This window comes from Ochotona princeps, chromosome 20, assembly GCF_030435755.1.
Source record: "Ochotona princeps isolate mOchPri1 chromosome 20, mOchPri1.hap1, whole genome shotgun sequence".
Lineage (NCBI taxonomy): Eukaryota > Metazoa > Chordata > Mammalia > Lagomorpha > Ochotonidae > Ochotona > Ochotona princeps.
Genome location: NC_080851.1, coordinates 25,284 through 51,879, shown reverse-complemented (window position 1 = coordinate 51,879; position 26,596 = coordinate 25,284). Strand labels below are relative to the sequence as shown.

Below are 26,596 nucleotides of genomic sequence, written 5' to 3'. Positions count from 1 at the left end.
GGACAGCAGCAGCCGAGCAGAGGTGTGTGAGTCCAGTGTCCTCCACAGAGACCTTGAAGAGGCTCTGCTTGCTTGGGAAGTATCAGAGGAGTCTGCCTGGACAAGCCTGGAGCAAGTATCAGTGGGCAGGCTGCCAAGTGGAGGGCCCCTCTTCATGGGCAGCAGCCCTACTTGGCCTTCACCACCTGCTCATATGGGGGTGGGGGCGTGTTGCAATAGGAAGGAGGGGGTGGGTAGGCTGAGCTTCCCTGGGGTGAGCTGGGCTGGACCTGGAAGGCCATGGCCAAGGTGTTCCCGGCAGGAGTCATACCAGGTCCTCCAGGATCAGTGTAATAAGGTGGCCCCGGTGGCTGTGGCTGGACTCCTGAAACAGAGAAGCCATGAGTGAGCAGAGAGAAAACCCTAACCCATGACACCTAATCCTTGTGGCTGCAAGGCAGTGGGTCAGGGGTCCCATCAGTTCCACGAGTTGTGTGCAAAGACCCAATGTCCATAGGGACAGGCAGAAGCAACAAGAGGTGCAGGCCTCAGGGGCCTGCTCAACCGGAAGAGATTGTGTGTGTGTGTGTGTGTGTGTGTGTGTGTGTGTGCACGCACACACGCGCACATACACACAGAAGTGGACTGAGGATATGTGTGTGCTGAGGTGGATAAAGGATGTGTGTGTATGTATAGAAGTGGGCTCTGTGTGTGTGCAGAGGTGGACAGGGGTGTGTGTGTACAGAAGTGGACTGGGGTGTGTGTGTGTGTGTGTGCAGAGGTAGACAGGGATGTGTGTATGTACAGAAGTGGGCTGCAGAGGTGGATGGGTGTGTGTGTATGTACAGAAGTGTGTGTGTGCAGAGGTGGATGGAGTGTGCGTATGTACAGAAGTGGACTCTGTGTGTGTGTGTGTGTGTGTGTGTGTGTGTAGAGGTAGAGAACAGAAGCATGTATGCCAGACGTGACTGGTACAGGTGTGTGTACCTCAGGTGGAGGCTAAGCCCTCATCCGATGAGTCCTGTGCAGCCTCCTGGGTAGAAGTGGAAAGACAACCTTTTTTCCTGACATTCAGCCCACTCCACCACCCTCTGAGCCCATCTGCTGGTGACTTTTCTAAAGTGAGGTCTCCATTCCCACACACTAGGACCCCAGTAATTAATGAACAGGCGTTAAATGTACTACATTTATCTCAGACACCCCAGTAATTAGGGAGGGACAGGAAATGAATGGACTACATGTATCCCAGACCCTGAAGTGATGAGGGGGCAGGAAGTGACACATACGCTGTGAAATATGCTGTACTAGCACTAATCGCAATAAGCCTGCACAGGTGGCCTGGTGCTTTCCCTTCTAGGACATTCTGTGGCAATGTCCTTGACAAATGTTTGCATGCAAAACACAGAGGAGCAGAGGGACAGGGAGGCTGACCTGTGCCAGGGTTGGGGGGCTGTCGTGTGTAGGACACATTGAATGCCGGTTCCTCAATCAGTGGCGGGGGGTACATGCGCCTCCGGATGAAGAAGCCGGCCCCACAGCAGAAGAGCACCCCCATCATGAGGAGGAACCTGGGAAAGCAGATTGGGGGAGGCAGGGTCAGAGCCAGTGGCCACCAGACAAGGGCCTTGGGAACTCTGTGGGACACATCAGGTCCAGGAGCTCAGGGCTCAGGGTGGCTGCAGGGCCGGGACATGAGAACCACCTCACCTTTGTTGGAGGAAAGCAGGTGGCACCTGGCCAGTGACACCTGAACACTCAGAACTGCAGGCAGAACAAGGCCAGGCATGGTTTCAGAGACCCTGAGTCAGCCCCTGAGGTCCATGGCCAGGAGGGCATCTCCCTGGACTCAGGCCCACCTGCCTCTCAGGACAGCTGTACAGAGTCCAGGTCAGAGCTGCACACAGACCAGGAGGCAGCTGCCAGGCTTCCCAGCTCAATGTAGCTGACACCAACAACAGAAGATTTTCAGGCAGCACAAGTGACAGGCAGCCCTGGCTCCTCCTTGGAAGTGGGTGAGGGACTGTGGTGCAGCCACTTTCTGAAGGTGGCTGCTTCCTCCCAAGGATGTGCCTACCCTGGCTGGAAGCTCGTGAAGGGAAATGAGTGCAGCCACAGAGCCGAGCAGCATGCACCTGCCCCAAGGTGAAGGTGATGGCTCCAAACCCAGGACCACACAGGTGGGGGCTGGGGAGATGAAAAACAGGGCTGTGACTTACCAGAAATACCACAACCTCTGTATGGAGAGGGCACGCACACAGCACCGGGAGCCACAGCAGTCCTCATAGGAACGGCATCTGCAGGAGAGAGCACTGAGGCATGGCCATATACGCTAGGTCCAGAGAAAACAGCAGAGATGGGCTGAGGCCTGTCACGCCCACACTGGTGACCCCAGAGGGGCTGAGATGCACAAATTCAGCGCCTCACTACACTGTGCCAGGTTGGCAGGTGAACTCCTGTATGGGGCACTGAGACAAGAGACGCAGCCATCTCCTGTGCTCAGCAAGCACCCTATCCTCTTGCATGGGGTTCATCAAGAACACCAGGGAACACACACCGTCACCTTTTCCTATTACTGTGACCCCTCAGTGCTGGCAGGGATGGGTTCCAGGCCCCCAAGATACCCCTGTTCCTGTTGAAAATGGTGTGGTATCCCATGAAGTATACTCATCCTCTCATCCATCAACCTTCTTAGATTACTCCTGACCCTAACAGTGCAAACACTAGGTAAGCTGTTGGTATACTCCGCGACTGTACTGTCTGGTGAATAATGTCAAGAAGTGTACCTGTTCAGAACAGACACAACATTTCATTAATGTTCTTCATGGAATTAGGAAACAGCTGCTCTCAGCATGAAAGCCCACAGCAATCATGTTCATTCCTGAAGAAAATGTCACACTTGGGGTCAGTGCTGTGATGCAGCACATTAAGCTGCTGCCTGTCAAGCCAGTACTCCATATAAGACCTAGTTTGAGTTCTGGAACTCCACCTCTTCCAGCTTGCTGCCAAGGCACCTGGCAAGCAGCAGAATATGGCCCAAGAGCTTGGGCCCCTGCATTCATGTGGGACACGTAAATGTACTTCCCGGCTCTTTGCAACCCTGGATGTTGCAGCCTTGAGGAGTAAACTAGTAGATGTAAATTCTCTCTCCCTGTCTGTCTCAGCATCTCTCTCTGTAACTGTGCATTTCAAATAAGATAAATAAATCTTTAGAAAGAAAGCTCATGTTTTGCAAAACTAAATAATAACAATAACAGCTTTTCAGGAAATGGGTTTGGGGTATTCCACTGAAACCCTGTGCAACTTTGAACACACTGAGAAACAGTAACCTAAGCAAGCTGCTCCCCACAGTTGGTGGCTAACACAGGAGATCTCAAACCACATATAAAACAAAAACAAAAAAGGGGAGAAAATTGTGCCTTAATTAGAGTCAGACTGGCAGACACCAATGTGGACCAGAGAACAGAAAAATATATCCTGAGCTAAAGGCCAACAGGGGTGCAGGATGGTGATCACCTAGATTTTGCATGTGCAGCACATACATGTACACACACACAACAGCAATGGCTTCTCATCCTGCCCATGACTGTGCTAGAAAGTTTGGATGAACCAATGTAACTTTTTTTTAAGATTTACCCATTTTTATTACAAAGTCAGATGTACAGAGAGGAGGAGAGACAGAGAAGAAGATCCTCTGCCTGATGACTCACTCCCCAAGTGACGGCAACAGCTGGCGCAGCGCCGGTTGGAAACCGGAAACCAGGAACCTCCGCCGGGTCTCCCACATGGGCGGGCGCAGGGCCCAAAGCTCTGGGCCGTCCTCAACTGCCCTCCCAGGCCACAAGCAGGGAGCTGGATGGGAAGTGGAGCTGCCAGGACCAGAACCGGCGCCCACATGGGATCCCGGGGCGTTCAAGGCGAGGACCCCAGCCGCTAGGCCACGCCGCCGGGCCCACCAATGTAACTTTCGCTCCTGTATACCAACCACTCAGAAGCTGATCTATGGGCCACATCACAGAATGCAGAGGCACTTAAACCACCACCAGGGCCTGGTCTGGGCAGATGAGCACTGCTGGAAAGGAACCTGCTAGTCTCTGAATAGAGGTGGCCTTGAAACTGGAGTGGACAGCCCAATCTTCCACCTCTAAGTACTCCCCAGAGAAAGACAGGAACACAGTAAAAGCCAATGGTGTAAATACTTACATGTAATATGTTGGATAAAGTCCTTCAAAATACCAGCAGTGTTTCTTAGCCTCTGAGCACTGTGAACACAAGCAAAAGAGCAAAGTCAGAGCACAGAGCACACACTCAGCAGAGACCTCACCAACAGCAGGCAGGATACACAACCCTTCCTCGTAACTTCTTACGTCTTAAAAGTTAGGTCAAAGGAAGCAGAATGTCTACTTTTCCAGAGCTTCACATCTTTAAATACACTGAGGGGCAGGCAGTGTGCCTGCACCCTGACCAACACTCCCACGTTCAATTCCCAGACCCAGTAGCCAACTCCAGCTGCCTGTTCTCACAGACCTGGAAGGATGTGATGTCGCTTCAGTGGCTGAGCCTCTTCCACTGCAGCAAGAACTCCAGCCGGAGCACCTGCTGCCGGGTTTTCAGTCCCCTGAAGCTGCAGGCATCTGGTAAATGAACCAAAAGACGGAAGTTCCCTTTCTTCTCTTTCTGTATGTATCTGTCTGCCTCTCAAGTGAATTTTTTGATGTTAAAAAGAAAATGGATGGAAGTTCCTCCCTCCCTCTCTCCCTCTCCGTCCCTGTAACTCTGCCTCTGTAACAAACAAGTAATCAAATAAGTCTTACAAAAAATATATCCAGAACAGAAAAATATTTTAAAATACGCTTAGCATCTCATTAAAAAGGTAAATAAGATCACCCATTCATTAAAATATACAAAGCATGAATCATGTCAAAGTACTCTAAAAAGTTTGTAAGAGGGGCTGATGCTGTGGTATGGTGAGCAGAGCTGCCATTTGTAATGCCAGAATCCCAAAAGGGCCTTGGCTTCAGTCCCAGCTGCTCTCTTCCACTCCAACTCCCTGCTAATGCCTTGGGAAAGATGACCTAAGTGCCTGGGGCCCTGAACTTTTGTGGGAGATTGGTTCAGTTCTTGCCAATGGGGCCCTTTGGGGAACGAACCAACAGATGGAAGGCATAACTCTCTCAGGGAACAGAAGACACAGGAGTTTCCCCAGGAAATCCAGGGATTGGCCTGGCAGAAGCAGAGCCCCAAGCCCAAGGGGCAAGGGCAGGGCTACAGAGAGGATAGGGAGTCAAGGTCACCAAGAGCTGGGCAGAAATGTTATGATGTGTCCAAAGAAGCCTTTTTTCTAAGATGATGTGTAAGTAAAGCCCACACAACAGCTTGAGGCCTTGTCCAGAGCAGGAAGGGAGGTGGCCAGTCTGGTCTGTGCCTCCTACCACACTTCCAGAAGTACAGAGGGATTCCAAAGTGACCAGCCTTATTAGTAGAAGAGTTCATTTAGACCAGGCACACTTTTGCTCAATTCAAGAAATGAAATTCAGACAGTGCAAGAAATTTATGTATTTTAGTCAGAAAGAGCCATTTCAGGCTTCTGCCCCATGATCCACTCCACTTCACCAGGCTCCTCTACCTCAGTTACTTCAGCAGTTTCCTGTGGTAAATGAGAAACTAGGTCTTCCTTCCTTGAGACACTCAGTGCTTCTCTCCACCTCTTCCGGACATGAGCAGATCCTCCCAGCACCAATTCAAGCTGCACACCATCTAGAATCTGTCCCCTGCTACCCCAGCCCAGACATGCAACCTGAAGCTTCCTGCAGCCAGCACAGACACAGGCAGGGAGACAGCACACAGATGGCCTGGAAACATGCAGCCCCTGCTTCCACAGCAGCCCCTCCTTTGGAATCCCCTAATGCACAGAGCCCTGAGCCTCCACCTCTGACCTCCAGGGCAGTTTGGAAGAGTATCCCTTCCAGATGTGTTGCTGCACAGTTTCTAGAACACTGCTTTTCAGATGAAGACACAAGAGCTTTAGGGGTGTGTTTCTCACCACAAAGTTTCCTGGAAGTGGCAAAATCAACCTCCCTCTCAGATACACAAATGCTGTATTGGGTACTCTCTGAGCCCATCCCCAAGTTCCAGAGATGTGGTGAGACTGTAATTCAGCAGAAAGGGATTGAAAGTCTACCTGTTGCAGGGTGGAAGCCTTGGGGTGGCACTGTTGAACCCCAAAACCTCATCTGCCCATGTGCAATGTGTGCACTTCATGATTTAAAGCTATAAAAGGTGGTATGAGAAATTGGTATTAAGGCACAGCAAGGTAAGCTACCCTCTGTGATACAGGCATCTCTGAGAGCACCAGTTCAAGGCCCATCTGATCTTCCAATCCAGCTCCCTGATAATGCCCCAGGGAAGGCAGCAGAGATGGCTCAAGTGCTTGGGCTCCTCTCATCCCTGCAGGAGACTCACAAGGGGTTCCAGACTCCTAGCTTCAACATGGCTCAGTTTTGGGGAGTGAGCCATTGGAAGGCAGACCTCTTTCTTTCTCTGTCACTACCTGCCACTTTGCCTTTCAAACACATAAAATAAAATTCTAAAAATAAAAGGTGATATAAAAGCACTGAATTGCAGCTTTAGGGAAGGGAAGGAAATTTCAGTTTTCAGGGAAAGACTCATACAGTTTTCTCTAGCCATTTAAGATTTCTTTCCACACACATGAGCTCCATGTGAACAGGGTAACACATGGCAGTGCCCCACACAGCACACACTACATAGCACACAGCAACAAGAATGGAGACCCTGCAACTAACAGGAGATGATTTCCTGATACAGTGGTTAATAAAACAAAGTAGCTGAAAGGCGAGTTTAGTATGAAACCTGTAGTACATGTGGCTTTTGCTTTTTTTCAGGGAATTCCAGGAAATGTCAAGTAACAACTCATGGTTTTTTTTTTTTTTTTCTGTGCAGGAGGTGCAAGAAATAGGCATGAGAATGGATTTTTACAAATGCATCTTTAAATACAATCTGATGTTTGAATAGAGTATTTTTCATATTCAAAAGAATGAAGTCAAAACAATTCCCAAAAATCCAACTTCTCTTCAGATTGAAAATACACCCTGGGGCCCAGCGCTGTGGCCTAGTGGCCAAAGTCCTCACCTTACATGAGCCAGGATCCCAAATGGGTGCCAGTTCTAATCCCGGCAGCCCTGCTTCCCATCCAGTTCCCTGCTTGTGGCCTGGAAAAGCAGTCAAGGAGGGCCAAAAGCCTTGGGACCCTGCACCCGCGTGGGAGACCCAGAAGAGGATCTGGGCTCCTGGCTTTGGATCGGCGCAGCACCAGCCTTTGCAGTCACTTGGGGAGTGAATTACTAGATGGAAGATCTTCGTCTCTGTCTCTCCTCTTCTCTGTATATATCTGACTTTGCAATAAAAAATAAATAAATCTGTTTTTAAAAAAAGAAAGAAAGAAAATACACCCTGGAGGAGCAAAACAGCAGTTGGGGTCCTCAGTCACCGAGGACATCAGCCGCTGGGCACCTTTCTGCTCTCCTCTGACCTCCTGCATTTTCTGTCTGGCATTTTCTGGGAGATTCAGGAACTCCCTGAACCCAATGGCTGGAGACGCTTGCTCACAGTTATTTGCTAATGACCTTTTATCTTTTTTAGTAGGCCACGTGAAGCATATTTAGGAAACAGCAACCCCAGTGTGTTACATTTTAAAAAATACCATTAAGACATTATGGCTACATTTGAAACAGAAAAGAAACATCTTTTAAGCTACCTAACACTAAAGTATAGTTTCATTTTCCTGCTACTGAAATTACTGTAAGCTTGTCCAACAAAATGCTCCACTGCTTCCAATAGCTGGATCCCTGCAACAGCTTTCTTTCATGCAGTGTCCACACCACAGCACTGCTTACACATCCCATACCACGAAAGTTAGTGTCCATCTTCCCCACTGGACAGCAGGGTCGTACATGTCGCTGATGTCATGGTCCTCACTCCACAGCCACATGCCAAATGAGGATGTAAGCATCCTAATCCTCTCTGATGCTGAGCCTTGGGACAGCAGTGCCAAGTCCGTGGTACACTGATCCAACAGGACAAGGCACCGTGCTAAGAATGGAGATTTGGTTTCACAGGTTAGAAGCGTTGGAAAACAACCAGGTTTGGATTGCTAGAGCAAAGTGCACCAAGGAATACATGCTGTGCCTCCCAAACCCAAGTCCAGCACAGACACTAGGATTCGGGGCAAAGATAGAGATCCAGAGCTGGGCTCATCCACAAAGGATGTGGAAGGTGAACAGGAAAACCTGCAGAGGACTCGCCAAAGCTGACGGGCTCACTCAAGGTGCATGGCCAACACAAAGGCAGAGAGAAGGCTCTGTGGACCTCCCACTGCAGGAAGCTCCTGAATCAGGGGCACAGACACCCCCAGAGGCAGCACAAAAAGAGGGACCAGAGGGCCCGGCGGCGTGGCCTAGCGGCTAAAGTCCTCGCCTTGAACGCCCCGGGATCCCATATGGGCGCCGGTTCTAATCCTGGCAGCTCCACTTCCCATCCAGCTCCCTGCTCGTGGCCTGGGAAAGCAGTCGGGGACGGCCCAATGCATTGGGACACTGCACCCATGTGGGAGACCTGGAAGAGGTTCCTGGTTCCCGGCATCGGATCAGCACGCACCGGCCCGTTACGGCTCACTTGGGGAGTGAAACATCGGATGGAGGATCTTCCTTTCTGTCTCTCCTCCTCTCTGTATATCCGGCTTTCCAATAATAATAAATCTTAAAAAAAAAAAAAAAAAAAGAGGGACCAGAGAATGGTGGTGCCACTTGCCAACCACATCACCAACTGACTTGGACTCGGTGTTTCTACTGCTGAGACAAAGAGGCTCTCTCTCCCATTTATTTTATTAAACTCTTTCAAGAAGAAAATGAGACTGAATATCCAAACTGCCAAGTCAGAAGGGCGCCTACTTCACTGAAGCTCGTCTCCAGGCAGCATCTCTGTCCCCCAGTATGAATCTGGAAGTGATCTCATTTTCTGTACAGCTGATGTTCCAGGCTCATTTTGTGATCACTGACCACCTAAGCAAAAGCAATGCTTCCACACCTCTTAAGAACAAAGCCTCTCAATACATATCGCCTTATTTTGTTTCAAAAACATTCCCAAAGAGAACAAGCCTCTCTCTAAAACCTGCTCAAAATGAACATAACCTAAGAAAAAAAAAGCCAGATTCAGGATTTTGTTGCCACACTAGCAAGTGAGCTTACTCTTCTTACACAGACAAGGAGATACTGATAGTTGCTAGAAGAGGGTCTATGTCCCTTGTTGCAGACCAGGCACCCAAGGCAGTGAGGGCTGCACACAGGATCTGGGCAAACAGCAGCCTCTCAGCACGCCCCAGTGTACAACACAAACAACAAAGCCAGCAGTCTGCTTCTAGAGGAGGTCACAAGGGCTCATAACACAAGCTGCTAGCCGAGCAGGTGCTGAGCAGCAGCCGCACTATCTATGATGTGAAATCAGGAGAAGCCCGGTGGTGGTTATCCAAGCACAAGGACACCTGCAGGTCCAGCTAAGCAAGCCTAAACATAGCATCCACACTCAGCCAGGATGTAATAAGCACAGAAGCACAGATCCTTGCTGCTCACTGAGGTAATCCTCCATTCACCATAGTAATCCTCATACTGACATAGTTCCCATGTCTGTGCTGAATGTGGAGCCCCAGGAGGTGGTAAGGCAAGCTAAGACAGTCAGCTTTGGGGCATGTGGAGTGAATCACAGGGAAGGATCTCAGAGATCCCCTATAGCATGCAGATCCCAAATCTGTGTGGTAGGGAACTTCAGAGCAGAAAGGTTCCCCTGTGCAAAGGCCTCTCCCACAGGCCAATAGTGACCTTCTGCTCAGGCCTCATTCCTTGCCCACGGACACCCTGCCCTCTGTTCTGCCTTGTGCCCTACCCAGTACCTCAGGTGAACACCCCATGTTCAGCTGGGAAAGTTGGACCTGGCCTCTGCCTGAATGAGCCCAGCTGTTACACCCATTTCAGGAATAAGCAATGAATGAGAGCTCTCTCTCCTGCCTCTACCTTTCAAATGAAGAACAAACATGAATTAGAAGCTACAATGTGCGTGCACACACATACACACACATGCATGCATGCACAAGTTCATTTTCCAAAAACACACTAAGTACCAGGAAAGTGCCAAAGACTACACCAGGCACACAGAGGCCAGCACACCCAGGATGCCCACTGTTCACATCCTTGTTCCTCTCCAGCAGCCAGCAAGAAACTGAGGCTCCAAGCCCAGAAGCACCTCCCTCCCCTCAGTCTGACTCCAACACATTCATGCCCCTCCCCCTACCACCTCTGCCCAGGCCTTAGCACTCTTCTCACCAGCAGCTGCCATAGTGGGGGAACCTTTGCAACCCATCCATTCCACAGGTCTCCAGCCCCATTTCTGAACCCATCTCACACAAAATATATCTGGAACAGGAAATGCAACACAGGCTAATTCACCACAAACCAGATATCTGCAAACATTAAATTACCTGAAAAACCTCCTGAAAAGGGACATTAAAAGGTAATTTTGGTGCAAAAAAAAAAGTTTTGAAATCCATGCATTGTTTCTTCACAACATGCATTTTCCCCTGAGCTTCATACCACTTTGCCATCTGCAAACCTGGTGGCTGATTCCTGCTTCTCTCCAACAAAGCAGCTCCCTCAGGTACCTGCCAATGCCCAGAGCAAGATTTCCTGGGACCTTCCAGCCTCCAAATCCCAAACAACAGTAAGCTCCTTAGCTTAAGCCAGCACCATATCTGCACACCTCTGACACCCACAACATGATTAGGTCCTTTCCTAACTTACTGCTCAAATATTTTCTCAAGCTCTGAACAGTCTTTGCCGGATTACACCCAGGCCATACACACTGACCCACCCACAACCCAAGCCTCACATGTCCACATCCAGCTGAGATCCTGCAACCTAGCAGCCTTAATGATTTGATAAGTGTAATAATCCATCAACTCAGACTACACAGGAAGGCAGACAAGACATTTGCCCAAGAGATTCCACAGTACTGTGTGCAAAAGTGAAAGGCTACAAACTCTGACTCTGAGAGAGCAGCTTACAATGAGTCAGGCAGGCATTCACACAAACGAATAAGACACTCTGCAACTCCAGGGAGAATTCTGTGGGCTTGAGCAGCTGAGAGGGAAACATCTCAAAAAACAAACAAGAAAAGACACAGAACACTGTATATAATATGCATAACTTTATGCAAAAATGAGCATTGTAAATAAAAAAAAACCTCAGAAGGCTACACAGAAAACAACATTGGCTACCTCTGCCCAGAGGGGAAGGGAGGCCCATTCCTTTAATCAAGTGCATGCTTTCATTTACTTAAAAATGTAAAACCATCAATCAACTGCTGTAGCACAGACAAAATCCCTGGAAGACTTAAGAATGGCATTTCAGTAAGCATTCACCCTTCACAAAATCCTGAATTCAGTGTCTCCCTTAAAACAAAGCCAATGAGCTGTGAAACGACCGAATGTGTGGCTGAAAACAGGACAAAGAAAGAATCTGAATATTTATAACTGGATCATCACAGGCTCATAGCCTGACACAAACCATGGCCTGGATGGTGTTCATGTACCACAGGTACCATGCCTGTACCATGGACAGACTCCACACACAGCTGCTGAATGGACAACACAGTAATGACTAACCATGTGGTACATTTTCATATGTGTACATATGTGTAGACTGGCTTTGCTATATACTATATTACATCACACATTGGTTCTTACATAATGTACCGATGCCTCACATACACATATACATGTCTGCATATGTATACATGTATGGGTGTGTAGTGTAGCAATGTCACACGTGTATACACATGATACATATGCATCTATGAGCATGGCTGTGTACATGCATTATACATCTACATTATACATGGCTGTGTACATACTATATAATGAATTTACACAATAAGCATACACACATGTGCATGGTCATGTGCAAATTTATACCTGCTTGTTATATAATGTATTTACACCACACAGAGATGTACATGCATGCATGGTTGTTATATAATGTATGTACAACCCATATTTTTACATATATATTTGTACATCTGCATTCATGAATTGGTTATATAATGTATCTATGTCACACATGAGTGTACATTTACTAAATAGTATATGCACACCACAAGCATATTTGCATATATTTGCATAGTTGTGTCCATGTATATACACACCACAGGGAGTATATATGTCACACATATATGTACATGTGTGTGAGAGTGCATACATGTAAGTATGTTGTATAATGGATTTATACCACAAATGTTTGTGCATATTCATTGTATGTGATTCTGTGCCACATATCTGCATATGCACATTTACTGTATGATAGATTAATATCACACATATGCATATGTGCACATGGTTGCAGGAACATGCCTATCGGCACCATGTATTCACATCACACAGATACTCATGCATTTGCTATATAATGTATTCAGGTCACACACAGGCTCCATCTAACAGAACAGCTACAGAAAACAATGACAAAGGGACAAAAATACACCTCCAACTTCATTTGGAACTTAGGCCTCATTTCCTGTCAAAGCTATGACATAAATGTTGGTACACTCTCTGGCTAAGTATCCCGCATATTTTTGTTTAGCTCATAAATTACCTCCCATGATTCTTGTGCTTGACTAGTCCAGATTATTCGCAAAATCTCCCATCTGTGAGGTCCCTTCAGTGCACATGGGATGAGCCACACTTTTTTAAAAAGATCTATTTATTTTTACTGGAAAGTTAGATATAGAGAAGAGAGACTGCTTTCCCAGGCTACAAGCAGGAAGCTGGACAGGAAGCTGGGCCGCCGAGATTAGAACCGATGCCCATATGGGATCCCGGCACGTGTAAGGTGACTTTTGCCACTAGGCTACTACACAGGGCCAGAAAACAGCCACACTTTTGGTGGGTGTCCAGACGTTGAAGCAGCCTGAAAGGAGAACTGTGTTTCCAATTAGACCTGCCACCCATCCAGGACCCATCAGAAACAGGGGTTAAACACATGTGGCCGAATGCCCCCATCAGTGCAGACAGTACAAGAGCTAATGATGCACCCCTTGGCACTGGACCCCATGGAACCTATAATCTGAAGAGCAACTGCACAAGTGCCCAGGCTTCTAGCCCCACCAAGACACAGAAGAGGAGCTCACGACCCATTCACCAACAAGACATTATGGCACAGTAGACTACCCTTACACAGCTGGCTTTATTTCAGGTCCGCTGTAGAGCTTGAGGAATCTGAGGCAATCCCCAGAAATAAACACCAAGTTGAGTTATAGGAAGGTGTGGAGTGCCACCACGGGACCCTGCCAGGGCCCATGCACACTCCAACGTGGGTCCCCAGACCTGTCTGCCAGCACACCAGCATTTGCCCACAAGATATCTTTAAAAAAATAGGCAACTATGCTGGCACACTGGTATAGTAAAAACAAATATGGCATTAACCAGGCCCAGGATGCCCATCAGTTATTAGTTGCTTTTCTCCCAGCAGTGTAACACTTGCAACCTAGGCAGTTGTCTATAGCTGGTGGAAATCTGGGGAGGTGCAGGTGTCTGGCCTGGTGCTGAAGATGTGCCCCACAACAGCGTGCCTGTGCTCAAGATTCTGCTCAGCCCAAGCCCCGCTTCCTGCTGACAGGCCCTGAAAGGCAGCAGGCAACAGCTCAAGGAGCTGTGACCCTTCCACACTCATGGGAGACCTGAACTCACAGTTCACAACCCCCAGACACTTCCAGTCACTCAGGTTGGCCAGGGCCATCATGGGCATCACACACATCGCATTGCAGCCTAAAATATGATGCAGAAGAAACAACACTGAGCCCTGGCCTCACTAACAAAGCTGACCAAGACAGTTCTATTTTAGCATGGAAAAATTTAGCAAATTAACAGCACAAAGGAGAGTCTCCAAAACAGAATGAATGAAGCAGAAGAAAGAATCTCAAAATGAGAAGATATTTCCTGTAACCAGGGGGAAACAAATAAGCTGGAAGCAGAGCTGGATCAAACTAAAAAGTATTCAAGAATTAAAAAACACTATTAAAAGGCCAAATATAGTAAGAGTTATGGGAGTCTCAGAAGGTACAAAAAGAAAAGCTGGGTTTAAAAATGTATTTAATGAAATAATAAGGGAAAATTTCCCTAATCTAGAGGAAGAATTGGGAAACAACATCCAGGATGGGCACAGAACTCCCAATAGGGTTGACTAAAAGCAATCTTCACCAAGACATATGATCATCAAGCTCACTTCAATTGAACATAAGAAAAAGATCTTTAAACATGTACGTGAAAAAAAATCAATTGACATATAAACGAATGCCAATTAAACTCACAGGAGACCTCTCAAAGGAAAATATACAGGCCAGAAGAGAATGGAGCGACATATTCCAGATTTTAAAAGCAAAAAAATGCCGGCCCAGGATAACTTTCCTTTGTCTTTGAAAATGAAATACAATTTGAAAATGAAATACAATTCTTTCACAGTAAAAAAAAAAAAAAAATTTAAAAATGCTTCTTCTAAACCTGCCCTGCAAATGATAGTTAAAGATGTTCTCTTAACAGAGAAAAAGGAATAGCACCCACCAAAACCAAAGGCAAATGCAAAGAACATCCCAGCAAAATAACAGAAGTCTAAATCAATGAACAACCCATTGCTAAAATGACAGGACCAAATTACCACCCATTCATGTCAACCCTGAAGGCAAATGGCTTAAACTAATCAATCAAACATCATGGATTAGTAGACTGGATTAAAAAACAAAACCCATCTACTTATTGCCTACAGGAGACACATTTCATCAACAAAGATCAGCAGAAATTGTAGCTCACCGATTTTTATTTTTTTGTTAGTTTCATCTCCTCAAAACACTTTCTTCTGATTAAATTCTTCAATGACTCATAAGTCATGCAGTAGCATCATTTTGTTCAACAAAGTTCTTGATTTTCTTTTACATTTCTTCAGTGACACACTAGTCATTCAGTAGCATGTTATTTAACTTCATGTTATTGTTAAATTTCTTTTTTCTTCCTGTTGTTGATTTTGTTTTGTGGCTTCTCATTTAAGGGGATATATAGTAACTGCGTAATGGAGACTATCATATCTAGCTGCATGTTATTTAACTTCATGCTGCTGTAAATTTCTATTTTTCTTCCTGTTGTTGATTTTGTATTGTGGCTTTTCACTTGAGGGGTTGTACAGTAACTGTGAAATGGAGACTAACATATCCAAATGTGAGGACATAATGCAGTATGTATCTCTACTTCCACACTGAAGGACTCCCAATGAAATTGTTTACTATATCTTAACAGTAGGATGCTAGACTCTGCCATTATTTATGCCCGCAATGATGGACATATCACTGAGCATGAAGAAGTATACTATAGTTATAATACAGGGAAACTCAGTGAAGGGGGAGAGAATTGGGGATGGGATAAGGGGAAATCCTAGGGTCTATGGAACTGTATCATAAAATGATAATAATAAGAAGAAGAAGTAAAATTTTTTTAAAAAGGGAAAAAAAGGGCTTGGCAGCGTGGCCTAGTGGCTAAGGTCCTCGCCTTGATCCCATATGGCCGCTGGTTCTAATCCCGGCAGCTCCACTTCCTCTCTATCTCTCCTCCTCTCAGTATATCTGACTTTGTAATAAAAATAAAATAAATCTTAAAAAAAAAAAAAACACATTAAAGAGTTTAAAAAAAAAAAGGGAAAAAAACAAAAGACCACACATCTAACATAAAAATATGCAAGACAGAATATAGCTTCAAAAATTCATTTGTAGTACACAAAAATGTTGACAAACTCTGAGCCACAGGAAAAGATTCAGAAGCAAAAAGATTAAAGCAAATTTTAAAAAAGATAAGGTAAAAAAGCATAGTTTCTGGAAAAATGGTAAGGAAATGTGAATGTTTTGTTTCTGTTGAAGGCAACGGAGAAACGCTGAGGTTGACAAGATTTTATCCAAGGGATGCTGCAACTTTAAAAAGATCTAAGGTCACCAGCATGGTAGAGCATCAGGTGAATCCTCCACCTGCAGTGCTAGCATCCTATGTGGATGCCAGCTTATGTCCCAGCTGATCCACTTCTGATTTAGTTCCCTGATTATTGTCCAGAAAGCAGCAGAGGATGGCCCAAGCCCTTGGGACCCTGCACCCATGTGGGAGATGTGAGAAAAGCTACAGGCTCCTGGCTTTGGATTGGCTGAGCTCTGGCTGTTGTGGCCATCTGGGGAGCGAACCAGCAGATGGAAGACCTTCTCTTTCTATCTCTGTAAAATCCGCCTTTCAAATAAAAGTAGATAAATCTTAAAAAAAAAAAAAAAATCTAAGGCCATGGGGACCTTGCTTTACTCACTCACACTCACTGGACTTCTTTTCTGTGCAAACAGAGGAGGAATCAGTATCCATAACCTTCCACAAAGGAGATTCTATCAATGCTCACACACACTTTATCAACACTTCCTCATGTACACGCACCCATCCACAATCTCACACATACAGTTCACACATCCACACATCCCCCCCACACCCTGTCTGGTCACACTCTATCCACACACTTCCTAACTCTCCATGACTGCTTAGGATGGGGTCACACTCTCCATAATGCTGCATGTCAGCTCCTGATGACATGGATACATATTACAAAACCCCAAGAAGGAGGCCACTCAGCTCTGCTCTCAGTTAATTAGAAGTCCAGGTGTTGCCTTAGCAGCTGCTGCCTCAGCTCAGCCATCCAAACAGCACCCTAGGGAGCACTGGGCTTCTTCCAACCTCTGTGCCTTTTGCCTCAGGCAGCAGTTAAGAGCTAGGAATGATGCTAATCACAATCCAAATTTCCTTTTTCTTCATAGTCAGTGATATGCTGGAAGGACAAACCAGCACAGTTTTAAAGGTTTATTTTTTGTTTATTTGAAAGACAGTCACAGAGAGGAGACAACGAATTTTCCATAAACTGGTTCATTTTCCAAAAGGCTACAACAACCCAGGCTGGGCCAGGCTGAAGCCAGGCGCCTGGTGCATTATCTAGATCTCCCATATGGGTGCAGGGATCCAAGCAGTGGGGCCATCTTCCACTGCTTTCCAATGTTCATTAGCAGGGAGCTGGATCAGAGACTGAGCAGCCAGGACTTGAACCAGGGACCACATGGGATGCTGACATTATAGGCTGAAACTTATCTTGTTACGCTACAACACCAACCTCACAGCACAGTTTTAAACAAAAGGGTAACTGGAACCATTCCTCTTCCTAGGCGAATTCTCTGGTGTGGTGGAAAATCTGGCAAAGGAGCCTTGCTTACAAACAACTGATAACATTTATGATCTGTCGAATCCAATCTGTGCCATGAGTTAAATTCCTGGTAGGGAACTTTCCAAAGAACTTCCAACAGCAAGGAGGCAATGTTGTTTTTACAGGCAAAGCAACTGTGTAAGAGACAATTAATTTGTTCAAAGATGATCGGGCATCACACTAACAAATGAAATTTGTCTTTAAAATGTCTGTTGGTGATGCACCTTATAAAAAGACTAGAGACTGGTATTGTGGCCCAAAAGATAAAGCCAGCACCTGTGATACCAGCATCCAATATGTTCACTGGTTTGGGTCCCATTTGCTCGGCTTCCCATCCAGCTCCCTGCTAATGTGCCTGGGAAAGTAACAAAAGATGGCTCAAGGGTTTGGGCCCTTGTCACCCAGAAGGGAGACCTGGAAGAAGCCATCTGAAAAGCCCAGCTGAGGTGCTTCGTTCCTGACTTCAGCACAGCCCAGTCCCAGCCGCTGCAGCCAAGTGGAAGTTGCCCATCTCTCACTCTTTGTAACTCTGCCCTTCAAGTAAGTAAATAAGTAAAACATTTTATACGTGGAAAAAGCAAAGCAAAGCTTTTAAAATGCTTTGCACCAAGATAAAATCACAGTAACTAGCTAAAATAAATCTAAACAGGATCTAATTTGAGGTACAATGAATAAGAATCAGTTCAAAAAGAGCTTCTTTCAAAGTAATGTGAATTCTGCTAAAACTGAAGCAAGAACAAACATCAAAGTTACGCTGGACTTGGGTGGAAGATTGGCAAAATCACTGATGTTTTATAAAGGTTTATGAGGGAATGTTCCAGAGAAATCAGAAGTTTGCAGCTAGCTCAGGCCTGGCATGATGGCTCAATTGGCTAATCCTTTCCTTGCAAGTGCCAAGATCCCGTGTGGGCAACAGTTCGTGTGCCAGCTGCTCCACTTCCCATCCAGCTCCCTGACTCTGGCTTGGGAAAACAGCAGAGGATGGCCCAAAGCTGTGGGACCCTGCACTCCTGTGGGAGGCTTGTAAGAAGCTTCTTACTTCAGATGGGCTCAGCTCTGGCCACTGAAGCCATTTGGGGAGTAAATCAAAGGACGAAAATATTTCTGTCTCTCCTTCTCTCCATAAAACTGCCTTTCCAATTAAAAAAAAGGAAAAACTAAAACAAATAAACAAAAACAAATAGCTAACTCATTTTCAGAAGAATTAGATAATGTTGAACATGAAGCCCACAGTGATGAACAGCCATATCCATTTGTGGGAAAAAAGTAATCTTGAAGAGGACCAAAGATCAACAGTATAAACAACAGCTCAACTGGTTGAGCTTACCTTTCTGTGAGAACTAAAGCAGAACAAATTTTCTGCTCAATATGAGTAGATCAGCTATAGAAAAATATTGCTTGCGATGGAAATTTTACCCCAAGGTGTTTGTTTGAAAAAAGAAATGAGAATAGGAGAGGAAACATGCCTTTACCCTTTATCCATGTGTTGTGAAGATCATGCAGCAGCTACCAAGAGGTGGGAGTGATCTTGTCAAAGCAAGCACTGATCAGTCAAGAGTAAAGATCACGGCAACAGATTTTCTGAATGCTCAAGGTATTTTCCTTGCTAAATATCCACAGGTCCAAAGATACCATCTGCCTATTAAGAAAGTATTTTGAGAAAGTGAGCCAAACACACAGCCTTAGCAGAGAAATGCCCAGGAGACTTCCCCCAGAGTCCTCCTTCAGCATCACAAATGCTCCTGCCTGTTCTGCCCATTAAAGGCAATGTTGCCACAGCTTCCAAAGGAAACCCTTGGTCATCCAACTCCCTGTCCCTTGAACCTAGCACATCCCACAGCACATTATCTAGGTTTGATTTCCAGCTCTCACTCCTGACTCCAACTTCCTGCCAATGCAGACCCTGGGGGGCAGATACGATATCTTGTATAATAGGGTTCCTGCTACCCACATGGGAAACCTTCAGCTCTAGGCCTGACAAACATATGAGGGAATGAACCAGTAGATGGGAGCTGTGTGCATGTACATGTGTGTGTATGTGTGTCTGAAACACACAAAATAAGCAATTTCTTTGGTTAATATGAAAACATGGCATTAATGACGTTAAATTCTCAGGTCCCGCAGTACTCTAGGGATGGTATAAATGGCTGTGCCACCCCTTAAAAAGTCTCTAACACATAATAGAGAAACAAAATTGACATTTGAGAAACATTTTGTCAACTTTGAGAAACAAAGTTGACATTTTTATCTTTTCAGTCAATTTTCCCATGTCCTTTTTAAGCCTCTGCACTTGTACATACAAATGCATGTCTTCACTGCCTTCTGGGCTTCACCCGCCTCTTTCTCTCTAACCCCAACAACATTCAGAAGAGTCTTTCTCACCTGATCCAACGTAGATATTGAAAGGCTTAAGGAGGCCAGATAGAGTTATAAGAAAAACAGTTAGAACCAGTTCACAGTTCTCAATTTAGGTTCCTGCAAAAGCAATCAGCAATGTTGAGGAGAGTCCTGGGTGGGTGAGCAGCAGCCCTGCTAAAATCCCATGGGAATCTCCTGGCAGGGCACCTGCATGCTGCCATCAACCAGCATCATATCATATCACCTCATCTGCATATCAACCAGCTCGGAACCAGGCCCTGGTTGGGACAGTCACATCTCAGCCACAGTTTCATAAAATTTTCATAACTGAGGATCTCAAAACTGGAATCAAGTAATGCTTAAAAGTTGGTTTTTTGTCTCTTGCCAAATGATGTTCATGCTATGGAATTCCAGCACATGTGTTAGTCCCTGGCTGCAGGGTTTGCAGAAATAAGCCTTTTCAACCCTCCCACTCTGAGGAGTTTTTAGCATCTGAGTAACTTGTACTTGAATGAGACGATACTTGTAGTTTTTCTTTTAGATGCTCCTAGAAAGTGGGTGCTGATGGGTAAATCTTGGCAGTTATAATTGCACCAAGGCACCTGCTGGCAGAACCTGGTAGCATGGATGTTGATCTGAAGTGCGGAAGTCTGTGCCCAGGTATTGGCCAGGGCTGTGTTGCCTTTTCTGTGTTATGCAGACCTATACAGGATAACTGGGGTTAGGGGAACTTCAGAAGGCTAGTGGTCCTTGGAAACCAATGCCAATTACAAAAATACTCACATTCATCTAATTGTCAACAGTTGGTAAAGTTGTTCACCTTGTGCCCAGGAGATGACCACTACCTTTTCTACTACATGGAGGGCTGTTCCTTCAACGTGTTCCTTCGTCACCTCTGTGGGCATACTTGGTCTTAGCCAAAAGGCTGAGAGGCAATCCCTCTGCAGACAGCAGCAGTACCCACACTAGTAAACTTCACACTGCACATTTCTGGGCTTGGGCAAGGACAGGTCCCTTTTCATAAAAGCTGGTTCAAGTATGAGGGTATCTTGAGAACAATACACTCTGATGGATAGCCCCAGTCGGCTGCACACACTCCTGGCCTAGTTACTCTCCAGGCTCAACCACAGTTGGGCAGGAAACCTTTTCATGATGATTACTAAGGTGCTGCTGTGTTCAGAAAAGCCCACCAGGCATTACTTCAGCCAGGACACAACTCAGTATCTTCACTTCTCAGAGATGATCATCTGTAGGACCACTGCCAGTTGACAGAAAAGACTCAAGGAACTTCTGAATTCCCAAAACGGGCTCTGGGGTTATCTAATTTATGAGCACCGAAGTCTGTGGTCTACCCACAGAATCTGCCACATTTGTGCCTCACCTGGGTCCCTGGGACCTAACCTCTGGTACAGAGTGTTTGGGGAATAAAGAGATAAAACAGGGGCCCTCTCTAACTGGAAAATCTAGTTTTAAAAGGAAAAAAAAATTTTTTTCCTCCAGTAAGGAGCACTCAAGGAGTTCTCCTGGCCTGGGAGAGACAATGCTGTCAGCTACCTGTTCCTCCTTGCTGGGATGTGGGCGGGGGACAAGCCAGGGTTTCGGGACATCCTACTGAAGCCTGGTGTCCAGTGTACAACATCACAGTCTGAATTCTCAATCACAGCAACCTTCTAAGGACGGGCGACTGAGTTCTGCTGTTTGACCTACACCCAGGTGCATGCAAGCCCCGCTCCACCTCCGTCCTTGGCGGAACAAAGGGTACATTGGGTGAGGCATTGGTCTGTAGCTTGGCGATCTGGGATTACTTCTAAAACCCTCACATTCAGCTGCACAGAGACCACATCTCCCATCTAGGGTGACACTGTAAGATGATGCAGAGGTGATTCTTTGTGAAGTGCCAAGCAGTCCTTGAACGTGCTGAAGAAAACCACTCAGTTGTGTTTCTACCAGGTAAGTACACTTCCATACACAGAGGACAAGTCAGGAGGGAAGGAGACCCTCCTCTCCACTCGAGGGCCCCTTCCCAGGACAGAAACCCTCCCGTGTTACCCTGGGAGGGTAGGAGTGGGACAGCCACTCCCAGAGGCCCTGTCATGCCAGGGGTTTGTGATCAGTGACCCTTCACTGACAGACCAGCTCCAGCAGAATAAAGACATAAAGACAGTCCTGGCCTGGAGCAGCAAAGCATTCAAACACCTCGTCCATTGTTTTCCTGTACTGAACCCTGGCCCGCTGGGCAAGACAGGCAAGTCTTCAGACCAAACCAGTCTGATAAAACGCATCCAGAGCTGGCAATTCAAAATTTAAAAATCCAAATACAAAACGGCATGTGAAGATTTAGGACAAAATTTCATTTTTGCACAACAGTCCTCCTGCAAGTCCTTTGAAACCGCACAAGTGGGCCAATTCTGCCTTTTCAGTTCCTTCCAACCATACATACGCGATCTGAACTCCCCAATTTGAGAATGAATTCCTGTGCAACAAAGCGACTGCTCGGCTCCGAACTGAGTCCCTGGACACATAGGACGCTCTGCTGGCTCAGAATTGAATCCCGGGGCCTTGGGAAACCCATACAGACCCCCAGCCTGGGCTGCAGGAGTGTTCCAAGGACACTGGCCTAGGGGATGGAGACCAGTGGGTGCCTCGGAGAGCACACAAGTGTCCTCTGCTGCCAGCAGTGCGCACCTCTCCCCAGTTCTCCTCGGAATCACTCAAGGGATGTGACAGCCAAGGATTTAACACCCTGGACCAACCAGGAGAACGTGAGCGGGGAGCCCCGGGAGCGTGTACCCCCAGCTGCGGGAATTCCAAGGACAACAGGCGAGCTCCGCCTGGAGGAACTTCGCCGCCCCCCCGCCTTCTTTCTCTGACACCTGCGGGGAGACTCTCTAAGACCCCGAACGCAGGCATTTCCACTAGAAATCGCTGGAGAGAAACCCCTGGGTCAGAGAGGCCCTGGCCAGACCCGCGGCAGTCACAACCCTTCTGTTCGGACGTTTCGGGCAGCGAGGGCGCACATTAGGCGCGGCTGCCCCTCCGGGAACGCCGTGGGGCCCGGCCTCCCGCTGGCGCCTGCGGCTCCACAGGGGACCCTTCGCCCCAACAGCCCCGCCTGAAGCGCCTGCACCACCCCCAGGCCGGCCCTGCCCGGCTCTGGAACGGCAAGACCAGTCCCGAGGCTACCCGGGGAGGAGCAGGAACGCTGGAATCTTGGGTTCCCGGAGTCCCCACGGTTCCCACACCTGCTGCGGCCACTCGGGCGCGGCCTCAGGCTCCCTGGCGACGTCTCCTGGGTGGCCTCAGAATCGTGCCGCAAGCCCCTGGCCGCGGCGTCCCCGAACCCCTACCTCTGCCAGCAGTACGAGCAGCAGCGCCGCCGTCCTCCGGCGCAGGCGGCCCATGGCTCCGCGTCCACCCCGGGCGGCCGGCGCCGGCGGGAGGGAGTCCGGCGATCCCGCAGCCTCTCCGAGCTCCGCCCCCGCCCGTGCGCGCCAGATGCGCGCGTCCGCGAAGCCCAAGGGCTCGCCGGGGGCGGGCAGCGGGAGGAGGGCGGTGGCCGCGGGCTCCGGAGACTCCTGCAGGCCCGGCCCCTGGGAGGCCGAAAGAGGTGGAGCTTCGCTGCCTGCAGGGCCTGAAGGGCTGACCACAAAGGCCTAGACTGACCAAGGTAGCCCGCAGAGCACCTCCCACTAAGTGCTGACATTTGTTCCATATATGTTTTAAGGATTGAGAGGGGTTGTTTGTTTTTTATTTCCAAGACCGAATGAAAGAGACAGAGGCGGCTTTCAACCACTTGTTCACTCCCCAAATGGCCATCTAAAGAGTCATGTGCATGGTCACCTGGAGTTTCATTGCTTCAAGCCTGTAGGGAGTAAGTCTAACCAGCAGGCTGCGTGTGCAGGCTCCAAAACAAAAGAATACAATAATCATGATTAGCGGATCTAGGAAAGGCCCCCGGAAGGGAGTGTCCCATCAAGAGGCAAACGGAAACTGAGAGGCCTGAAGAGTAATCAGATGGGTGCTGGCCAAGTAAATGTGAGGCCCAGACGCATCCATCTATTCACTTGGAATACAGGTCATGTACTTCGCCTCTGTTATTCCAGTTCATTCAGAACAATGTAAAATCTCAGGCTGCCACATGGGCTCTAGGGATAGGTGTTCTTATATGTCCCCAAAGCATGGCTAGGTGTTCCTATGTCCCCACAGAAGGCCGAGGTGTTCTTACAGCAGGCTGAGGTGTTCCTGTGTGTCCCCAAAGCAAGCTGAGGTGTTTTATTTGCAAAGTATGCAAGTGAACATTAGAAGAAGAAAGAGGAGGGAGAAAGTACCTCCCAGGAGGGACCCAAGAGGTAGGGTATCTCCTGAAAGGTGAGAAAGGCACTGGGGTTTCATGAAGTGTCGAGTTTTTAAGAGTTCCCTGATTCTTAATGTTGTCCTCACAGGGCTGTCCAAATGGCTGCAACAGCAGGGCTAAACTGGTCCAATCACAGGATCCAAGAGCTTCTTCTAGGTCTCCAATGTGGATACAGGACCCAAAGGATTTAAGCTGTCCTACCCTCCTTCCTCAGGCCATTAGCAGCGAGCTGAATCAGAAGTGGAGCCACCAGCACTGGAACCAGCACCTTTATGGGATGCCAGCACCTCAGGTGGAGGTTCAGCTTACTACGCCAGGGCCACAGCTCCACCATGCCACCCACGAATCCCTCACACCTGCCTTTATTGGACTGAGTATATGGGAAAAGCTTAGAAGGCCAAGTTCCCTGACAGCACATCATTTGCAGAGTAGGCCAGAGGCAAGAGAGCAGACCTGGTGTTGGCTGGTCAAAGACAAGAGCAGCTTCGGCTACAGTTGGATTAGGGTTCAGATTCAGGTTGGGTTCAGGTTGGGATTGGGGTTTGAATTCAGGTTAGATGGTTAGGGTTAGGGGGATATACCACTTGGCCTCCCTCCACCTAGCTGGGTGGTGTCTGGGCAGGTGGGCTCATAAGCCAGGAGCAGGTGGATGGGCAAGTAGGCACCAGAGGTCACCAGCCATCTGAAATAGGAAATGCCAGCTCCTAGCTACTCCGAGAGCACCCTGGGACATTGAGTCCCACTGCCCAGCCTGTCCTGGGGTGCTCCAGGCCAGAAAGGCCTACCCTCTGGCCTGTCGTGGGGGTGCTCTGGGCCAGGAAGTGTTATGCCCTGGTCTGTCATGGGATATTCCAGGATGGAAGGACTATTCTCTAGCCTGTCGTGGGGCACTTTGTGTCAGAAAGTCCTACCCCCTGGCCTTTCATGGGACAATCTGGGACAGGAGGTCCTAGTCCTGGTCTGTCGTGAGGCATTTTGGGAAAGGATGTTCTACTAGATAACCTTCCTAGGGGTGCTCTGGAACAAGAAGCACTATCCCCTTGTCTCTTGAAATCTTCCCTGGGACGAGTATTCCCAGTACCTCACTTCCTGTTGAGCCGAGCCGAGCCGAGCCGAGCCTACGTGAGTCGAGCCAACGTGAGCCAAGCCAAGCCAATGTGAGCCGTGCTAAGCCTACTGGCCATGCAGCCCTGTGGCCTGGCTGTGGAGCAGTGCAATGAGAGGGTCAGGCTTTTGGGAACACACTTGGGAACTTGTACTGTAGGTGGCAGAATCACGAGCAGGTACGACATTGGCCAGGGAGCCACCAAGGCCTGCACAAGGGAGGGCTTTCAGGGCCTGTGCTTAGGCAGTACAGGCCTGGATCCCTGGACAGTTTCCTTGCAGCCCTGCCTGCGTTCTGCTCTGAACCATTTTTGGGGGGAGGCCACTTTAGTGAGGTGCTCCCCTGCAACCCTGGCCTCTGCTCAGACACCCCTCACCCCTTCCCCACTTGTCCCTGCCTTGGCCATGCACCCCAGCCCCTTCTGGAGGCCCTCCACAGCTGTCCTGCCTACCCCTGCCTGCTCAGTGCTTGATCTCAAGTTGCCCTGATAGACAACGCTCTCCTGCTCACTTGCTTATTGCTGGTCTCTGGCAATAGGTCTGTTACCCTCCTGCTTTTCGGCAGAAGCCCTGCCATAGTTGGTGGGTGTCTTCAGGCTCCAGGGCTTCTCCTGCGCTCTCTCTGGTGGCTGCTCATCATTTTTCACAGGACACTTTCCTACCTGGGTGCTCGACAGCTCAAGCCCACCTGGATGGCTGTGGCCTCCCCACAATGACCTGCTTGCTTGCCCCTCTTGTGGCGGTGTTGTCACGACCCCCTTTCCCAGGGGCTGGAATCTGTCCCTGCCCTCTTGCCTGCCTGCCCACTGTCTCTCCTATAGGGCTTGTGTCTCTGTGTGTGTGTGTCTGTGTGTGTCCATGAGGGGCCACAGGCCTCCTCTTGCTACAACCTCGGTGACATGGGTGTCCAGCATGGCCTCCTGTAGAAGGACATTCAGAATCTTTGCTGTTGCGGAAGACAATAACCAGTTGAATCTCCCCTGAAGGCGGCAGGAGCAATTCCTAAGGAGATAAATGAGCAGGATACATCCTGGTTCACAGGTTTAAATAAAGAACCTGCCAGAGGAACTAGCTGTGTGATTGGGAACTTTACCTTGCTGTTGTGATGTAAATGGCTCGAGCCCCTCCTCCCTGGAGAACTCTCTGACAACCTTCCTTTAAATGTCTGGTGCTGTTGATAAACTTTGGCTATTGGGATCATCAGTCCGTAGAGTGCTTGCACCAGGTCCATCAGTGTGGAACAGCGATGAGTACCGCCTAACAGGAACTTAAAAGAAGAGAAAAAATGCAGCGGAGACCTCCACAGAAAGTGGTGAGTGGAAAAATGGCCAGAACCAGTGTAGGGCACAGTGTTTTATCTCTGTTATGCAGAAATTTTTAGTGAAAAGTGGAGCAAAGGTAACTAGGCAGCAATTGCATTCTTATTATA

General features: G+C 48.0%; 1 protein-coding gene across 1 annotated transcript; it reads right to left on the bottom strand.

Moving 5' to 3' along the window:
* Window positions 1-167: 167 nt before the first annotated feature.
* Window positions 168-23,259, bottom strand: VOPP1 (VOPP1 WW domain binding protein). Its single transcript, XM_058678287.1, has 5 exons — window positions 23,057-23,259; window positions 4,180-4,238; window positions 2,196-2,273; window positions 1,411-1,547; window positions 168-364 (listed from the first exon to the last, which is right to left on the bottom strand). Exons 1-5 carry the CDS (start codon window positions 23,108-23,110, stop codon window positions 168-170), a joined length of 525 nt encoding a protein of 174 aa, XP_058534270.1. The 5' UTR covers window positions 23,111-23,259.
* Between the last annotated feature and the right edge of the window lie 3,337 nt (window positions 23,260-26,596).